This window comes from Melanotaenia boesemani, chromosome 15 (assembly GCF_017639745.1).
Source record: "Melanotaenia boesemani isolate fMelBoe1 chromosome 15, fMelBoe1.pri, whole genome shotgun sequence".
Lineage (NCBI taxonomy): Eukaryota > Metazoa > Chordata > Actinopteri > Atheriniformes > Melanotaeniidae > Melanotaenia > Melanotaenia boesemani.
The window spans coordinates 12732711-12741442 of record NC_055696.1 but is presented as its reverse complement, the minus strand read 5'-3'; the positions used below and the strand labels follow the sequence as shown (position 1 = coordinate 12741442).

At 39.0% G+C, this 8732-nt stretch overlaps 1 protein-coding gene across 1 annotated transcript; it reads right to left on the bottom strand.

The window, feature by feature from the left end:
* Positions 1–4574: 4574 nt before the first annotated feature.
* On the bottom strand, positions 4575–5546 carry LOC121654474 (olfactory receptor 1-like). Its single transcript, XM_042008638.1, has one exon. It carries the CDS (start codon positions 5544–5546, stop codon positions 4575–4577), a length of 972 nt encoding a protein of 323 aa, XP_041864572.1.
* Positions 5547–8732: the final 3186 nt, after the last annotated feature.

Here is an 8732-nt window from a genome sequence, read left to right as displayed (position 1 = left end):
GACCAGACGAAGCGCTTCTCAAAGAACCCCTACGATGACGACAAACCATGGACCCAGGTTGCCCTTTTCTGGACGTGGGTCACCAGGGCACCCCTCTGGAGCCAGGACTGGAGGTGGGGCACGGAGGTGAGCACTTGGTGGCCAAACCTTTGCCCATGGGGCCCGGTCAGGGCTCATCCAGAAAGGTTGGCATGCCCCCCCCCGTACACTCACCACCTGTAGGAGTGGCCATTGGGGTCGGGTTTAGTGTGAGCTGGGCAGCGGCCAATAGTGGGGACCCTGGCAGTCTGATCCTCGGCTGCAGAAGCTAGTTGTGGAATGTTACCTCTCTGGTGGGGAAGGAGCCTGAGCTGGTGCGCGGGGTTGAGCGGTTCCAGCTAGATATAATTGGACTCACCTCGACGCATGGCTTGAGCTCTGGAACCACTGTCCTCAAGAGGGGCTGGACCCTCTTCCATTCTGGAGTTGCCCCCAGTGAGAGACGCCGAGCAGATGTGGGCATGCTCATTGCCCCTGGACTTGGCACCTGTGCATTGTACGTACATTTACACCGGTGGACGAGAGGGTAGCCTCCCTCTGCCTCCAGGTGGGAGGACGGGTCCTAACTGTTGTTTGTGCTTATGCACCAAATGGTAATTCAGAGTACCCACTCTTTTTGGAGTTCTTGGAAGGGGTGTTGGAAAGCACTCCTTCCAGAGACTCCCTCGTTCTGCTGGCGGACTTCAATGCTCACGTGGACAATGACAGTGAGATCTGGAGAGTCATGACTGGGAGGAACGGCCTCCCTGATCTAAATCTGAGTGGTCTTTTGTTATTGGACTTCTGTGCTCGTCATGGATTGTCCATAACAAACACCTTGTTCAGGCATAAGAGTGTCCACATGTGCACTTGGTACCAGGAGACTCTAGGCCGCAGTTCGATGATCGACTTTGTAGCCGTGCCGTGACTTGTGGCCTAATGTCTTGGACACTCGGGTGAAGAGAGGAGCGAAGCGGTCAAATGATCACCACCTGGTGATGAGTTGGCTCAGATAGTGAGGGAGGATGCCGGTCAGGCCTGGCAGACCCAAGAGTGTTGTGAGAGTCTGCTGGGAACGTCTGGCGGAGTACCCTGTCAAAAAGAGTTTCAACTCCCATCTCCGGCAGAGCTTCAACCATGTCCCAAGTGAGGCGGGGGACATTGTGTCCGAGTGGGCTGTTTTCCATGCCTGTATTGTTTAGGCTGTCAGACAGAGCTGTGGCTGTAAGGTCGTCAGTGCCTGCCGTGGTGGTAACCCCCAAACTCGGTGGACTTGGGAGTAAGGAGCCAGATGAGGTGGTTTGGGCATCTAGTCAGGATGCCTCCTGGACGCCTCCCTGGTGAGGATGGACTACATCTCTCAGCTGGCCTGGGAACACCTCAGGATCATCCTGAATGAGCTGGTGAATGTGGCTGGGGAGAGGGAAGTCTGGGTTTCCCTGTGTAGGCAATTGCCCCCGCGACCTGACTCTGGACAAGCAGCAGAAAATGGATGGATGGATGGATGGATGGATGGATGGATGGATGGATGGATGGATGGATGGTGTCTGCTCTAGACGATCTCTGGTCGTTTCCGCGTTTGTGCAACAGCGGCTTCTTCACTCTCCTCTCATGTTGCTCCGTGAATTACTACGGTTGTCATTGATCAGCTAATCAACTTTTCTCTTTTGTTGTGTTTGTTTATTGTTCAGCTGAAAAGGAGGAAACTAGCGGTTCATGGTTCACACTGTCACATATTTACCTCAAGTGTTGTTGTTGGCAGGACCATCTCTAACAAAGTAGCTGACTAAAGCATGCAGCTGACGACCAAAAGTAGCTGTGGAAAGGATTTCAGCTATGCAGGGGCGGCTCTAGAAAAGTTCTGATGGGAGACCAGGCAGGAGTACTGACCAGGATTGGCACAAATATGATCTATTTTAGGTCTAGATTTTATGAAATATTGAATTGATTATTACAAATTAAGTGATCATTTAATGTAAACTCGCCAAAATATATAATTTATCAGCAGGTGCTTACTTTGGGTGATGCTGCTGTAGGACTTTTATAACTAGTGCACAAACACTTACAATTCAATGACAAAAGGAAAAAGTGGTTTTTATTCAGAACATCAGTTTCATCAGAGTTTGTTCATCAATGTTGGCTGTTTAACTTCGGTTGCTACATCTGCTGTTTTTTTTTTTTTTATAATTAATAATAAAAAAAGTTTTAATTCAGAATTATGAGAAGGCCTACAGCTATATAAAGAAAATGCAGTAAATTTTTGGCTTACTAACACTACATCAGGGGTGTTCAACCTGCGACTCTGGAGCCACAAGTGACTATCTGGAATACATGGCTAAAATATTTTTTTGAATCTATCTTTCTTGTCATTAGGTTGGAAACCAGGAACTTATTTTTTCTTTTACATAATTTTCCACAAATATTTACATCCCTTAGAAGAAAGTCTGTTTATCCTCTTTCTTAAAGGTTTTATGTTTTTCGTTATTTTAAAACCTAAAAATTGAGATATATATATATATATATATATATATATATATATATATATATATATATATATATATGTATATATATATATATATATATGGGCCATTAGGGATGGGCATTTTAGGTGATTTTTTAAGTCAACGAGTCAGGTCTTTTAAATTGTAAAGCATGTGAGATGTTATTAGTGTAATGTGTGTCTTCTATGAACGGGTGGCTCTAGTGTCTTTTATTTTACATTAGGTAGATGAGAAAGTGGGTAAGGGATATGTCAGGTTTGAGGTTTGGCCACATTCATATGGCAGCTGCTATGCTGGATGAAAGCTTCCACAGGCCCATCCCCTATCCAGAAGTGCTTACAGCTGCAGTCAGTGCAGGAGCTCGTCGCCTCTGCTTTATGACCAGATTGAAAATAACGCACAAAGCTTCTGTTGGCTGATCCTACCCTGGCTTATTGTCAAAAATTAATGCCTATTAATGAAGAGTGTGGACAAAACATTTAAATAGTTATAAACACTGTATTTTATTTAATTCTTTAATTTGTTTCTTGACTGTCATGGACCTGTCCAGGGTGTACCCTGCCTCCCACCTGTTAAAATACTGGGATAGGGTCCTGCTTACCCGTGATACGCAATGGACTAAGCAGTACAGAGAATGAATGAATGAACGAATGAATGAATGAATGAGCACTTTAACATGCTCTAAACTCTTAATCAGAAAACAACTGAAGCTGTTAAAATACTTAAAATGCCACTTCAACTAAAGGTCTGTTCATTTTAAGCCAGGGATATTTTCTATTTCTTTATCTAATTAGATTTATTTTTATTGTGTCCCACTCCTTATATACACATATATATATATATATATATATATATATATAAACGATAGCATTTTTTTAAAAGTCGACATTTTGTTTTATAAGAATCATGTCTCAATTTTGCAGTCATAGCGGTGTTTACAACACTGTGTGTCACATTTGTGTGAGTGCAAATCTGACATTTTCTTTGTTTATAACTTTTAACATATTCAAGACAAAAAACAAGGCTTATCTTTACATTTTATTACATTTTTTAATTTGTTTTGTAAATATTTATGTAATCTCTAAAATCTGACAGCATTTACAGTATATTTAGCACATGCAGTCCTTTAAAAACATGGGACATGTGGGTAGGGTCTATGTGTGCTTAGTGTGTGTGTGCTTGTGTCTGTTTCCTAAATTGTTCAGACTTGAGTGTTCGATGGCTTGTGTTTTTAACTCTCAAAACTTGCTTTTGTCATATAAAGCACTTTGTGCTATACTTGTATAAAAATTGCTTTATAAATTTGATTTGAACATTTCTACAGTGCAAACAAAGTTCTGTGGAATTACTTTTAAGCAAACATTTTGATAACATTTTCATACCTGTTCATATTCATATAAAACTACCACATAAGCTATAAATATATACTACATCAAGTAATATTATAGCATAACAGTTTATACACTGCAAAGTAAGAATTTTCTTTCAATTTTAGCAAGTAAATATTTACTGAATTTATTTCCTTATCAAAATAAAAGTGTGTGTTCATTCATTTTTCTGAACCTCTTAGTCCAATTAAGAATCACAGGGAAGCTGGAGCCTATCACAGCAATTAACTGGCAAGTGGTAGGATACACGCTGGACAGGTTGCCAGTCCATCGCAGGGCCAACACAGAGAGACAAACAACTGTGTCCTAGGGAGAATTTGTGTGACCAGTTAAACTAACGTGCATGTCTTTGGGCAGTGGGAGGAAGCCTGATGTGTGTGTGCAATAATGTGAAAAACTTTGAGGTAAATAAATAATAGCATGTACAGTTATATTCACTTTTTCATTTTTGTGTTTATTGCAGAGATATTTTTGATCACTTGTGCACATAACAAAAGAGAATGAATAAAAGCTGTGTTTGAATTACTAACCGTAGCCCTTTCACACAAGTAAAAGGACAGGTCTTAAATGTTTGTCAAGCTATGGGACATTCAGTCAAAGCATAACAAATGCCAGCAAAACAACATAATTAATTTAAAGAATAATTTGGGTCATATCATATCATATCTTACTTTATCATAATTTTGGATTGCCTCCTAAATTTAAATATTCTCCTCACTGATACTTTTATTTCATGTGTCTGCAGAACATAAATAATTGGATTTAACATGGGAGGAAAGACTGAGGTCAAAGACAGATTTATAATCCTGGCATTTGGATGTATATTTGCGCTCATTGTGAATGTAATTAATACTGGGATGAAATAAATTGCCACTAACGAAAGATGAGCTGTACAAGTTTTAAAGGCTTTTGCTCTCTCTTGAAATGTGGCTACTTTAGCTAAAGCCCTGCTGATAAAAATATAACTTAACAAAATAATTGCAAAGGGAAGATAGAGAATAGTAATTGGCAACAAATTGCCAATGACTCGGCTTGGGGTATAATCATTGCATGCAAGTCGGAATATCTGACCATGATCACAGAAGAAGCTGTCAATAATCACAGAAGATTTACAAAAGGAAAGTCTTGTGAGAAGACCTACTGCAGTTAGTGTAGAGATTATCCCAATAATCCAGAAAGAGGCAATCAAAGAGAACATAAATTTGTGGGTCACCTTCATTTGATAGTGCAGAGGATAGATGATGGCCACAAGTCGGTCATAGGCAAGAGCAACCAGATTAAGAGCCTGCATTGAAAGGCAGGTGTAACAGAAAAAGAGGAACGTCAAGCAGTCACTGTAAGAGATGTTGTAGTGATTAAACAAAAAGATATCTATCACCTTTGGAACTAGAGCAGAGCTACCTATTAAGTCCACAAATGCAAGGTTAAAGACAGCAACATATTTAGGAGTTTGTAGGTTACGATCCAGGTATATTACAACCATTACAGCTGTGTTTCCAAGCACTGAGGTGATATACAGAAAAAAGAGAAAGACATAGTAATACTTCATGTTGGGTATACCAATAAATCCACTTATAATAAAATATGCAGGACGCACAAAGGTGATATTTTTTCCAGAAGCAGAGTTAAAAAATTCCATTGTGTATTGATGGTCAAGCCTATGCTGTCCATGCACTGCTGCTTCAGACTGCAGTATTGCACATCAAGGATATGATTTCATGTGTTGTCAGCTCTTCTCGCTCTCATTCTGTGTCAGCTCCTGAAGCTCAGATGTGCTTTAACTATTTTCATACCACATTAATGGTGATGTGTGAAATCCCTTGAGTTCAGTCACTTGGAAACATAGTGTCTCAATCACAGTTTAAGAGGTTGTCTTTTTTAGGTAGAAAAGTATTTTAAAAATCTGTATACATGCAGAACATTTGGTTTCCTTACATTTATTTTATTTAAAATTTTCATTTTTGTTTAAAGTATGTTTTTTTTTTTTTTTTTTGGTTTGTTTTTTTTTGGTTTTGTTTGTGTGTGCGTGTGTGTGTGTGTGTGTGTGTGTGTGTGTGTGTGTGTGTGTGTGTGTGTGTGTGTGTGTGTGTGTTTTGGTTTTTTTTTTGACTCTCCATCCAAACTTAAAATGTTCTTCCTTATATCTGATTATTATTAACAGGGAGTAAAACATTGATGGTTTCTCCTTCCAAGTTTGCCCATGTGTTTTCCTCCATCTTAACAACCTGCCTCAGTATTATCATAGAATGAATATTTTTTTTATAGCTTTCATATGTTGTAACAGAGACAATGTAATATTAATATGAAGAGAATCTATGGTAATCTAAGATAAACACAGATAGACAATAAAAGGTAAAAATCTATCAGATGTCATCATGCATGCTACCTAATCATACAGTTCAATGTGAGTTAATTTTTTCGACTCTTGCTATGTATTTACAGAACAGTTGTATTAGCTTTTAGTTATGCTGGACTAAAAACTGTTGTGATTTGAAACATTAAGTACTCCTAATTGCTTCCTGCATCTGTTCTATGCTGACACTTTGCAGCTTCACTCTCCCCTTTGCTTGCATTTTTCTGTCAATATTTTTATATATGATCCAGCTGTCAACATACCAGGTATATATATATATTAGGGAAACTTGTATAATGTAGACATTCATTCGTCACAGACTGACATATTTGAAGTGTTTATTTCTTTTAATATTGATAATTATAACTGACATCTATAAAAAACCCCAAATTGAGTATCTCAGAAAATGTGAATATTGTGGAAAGGTTCATAATTAAAGACACCTGATGCCACACTCTAATCAGATAATTATCTCAAAACACCTGCAAAGGCCTTTAAATGGTCTCTCAGTCTAGTTCTGTTGGCTACACACTCACGGGAAAGACTGCTGACCTGACAGTTGTCCAAAAGAAGACCACTGACACCTTGCACAAGGAGGGCAAGACACAAAAGATCATTGCTAAAGAGGCTGGCTGTTCACAGAGCCCTGTGTCCAAGCACATTAATAGAGAGGTGAAGGGAAGGAAAAGATGTGGTAGAAAAAAGTGTACAGGCAATAGGGATAACCACACCCTGGAGAGGATTGTAAAATGAAACTCTTTCAAAAATGTGGGGAAGATTCACAAAGAGAGGACTGCAGCTGGAGTCAGTGCTTCAGGAACCACCACGCACAGACATATGCAAGACATGGGTTTCAGCTGTTGCATTCCTGAGTCAAGCCACTCTTGAACAAGAGACAGCGTCAGAGGCGTCTCGCTGAGTGGTCCAAAGTTATGTTCTCTGATGAAAGTAAATTTTGCATGATCTTTTGAAATCAAGGTTCTATGGTCTGGAGGAAGAAGGGAGAGGCACAGAATCCACATTGCTTGAGGCTGAGTGTGAAGTTTCCACAGTCAGTGATGGTTTGGGGTGCCATGTCATCTGCTGGTGTTGGTCCACTGTGTTTTTTTAAGGTCCACGGTCAATGCAGCTGTCTACCAGGAAGTTTTAGAGCACTTCATGCTTCCTGCCACTGACCAACATTATAGAGATGCAGATTTAATTTTCCAACAGGACTTGGCACCTGCACACAGTGCCAAAGCTACCAGTACCTGGTTTAAGGGCCATGGTGTCCCTGTTCTCAACTGGCTAGCAAACTCACCTGACCTTAACCCCATAGAAAATTTATGGGGTATTGTGAAGAGGAAGATGTGATACACCAGACCCAACAATACAGAAGAACTGAAGGCCACTATCAGAGCAACGTGGGCTCTTATAACACCTGAGCAGTGCCGCAGACTGATCGACTCCATGCCATGCCACATTGCTGCAGTAATTCAGGCAAAAGGCCCCAACTGAATATTGAGTGCTGTACATGCTCATACTTTTCATGTTAATACTTTTCAGTTGGCCAGCATTTCTAGAAATCCTTTTTTTGTATTGGTCTTAAAATCCTAATTTTCTGGGATATTGAATTTGGGATTTTCATTAGTTGTCAGTTATAATTATAAAAATTAAAAGAAATAAACATTTGATATATATCAGTCTTTGAGGAATGAATGTCTACATTATACAAGTTTCGCTTTTTGAAGGGAATTACTGAAATAAATCAACTTATTCATGATATTCTAATTTTATGATGAGCATCTGTGTATGTGTGTGGTGTGTGTGTGTGTATATATATATACATATATATATATATATATATATATATATATATATATATATGTATATATACAAAATTTAATTCAAAGGAAATTTAATCAAACAACAGAATAGTAATAAACAAACAAATAAACAGTTATTGTGACTCCTGAAACTGTTTAAGTAGCTGTGTTACCTACATTTACAATTCTTTTGAAATCTCTGGTGTTCATTTGTTTTTGGGTTCTTTTTTCTTTTTCTTTCTTTTTTCCCCTAAAACAATATCAGAATGTAGCTCAAGAGACAAACTTCAGGGACTCTAAAATAAAACATTATTTTAGAGGGTACGTTACAGGTGCTTGGAATGTCTGTTAGTGAGGATCACTTCTCCCTTTCATCATTCCCCTTCCTTGGTCCTACAGGTAGCTATTCCATATCCTGTAACCTCTTGTGGCAATCAACCCTTTAGGCTCCAGGATTTTCCAAGGAAGAATTATTTCCAAAAAAGCTGCAATTATAAATAACTAATTATAAGGCCACAGGTTCAAGCTCCTTGAGCTGTAAAATAATAAAAATATTTATTTTATTTTAACAATTGCCCAAAGAAAATTATGTCTTCATACAGTAAATGTTAACATTAAATGCTGTCACAATCACAATCAGTGCAATGGCATAAAGTGAAGATGCAGT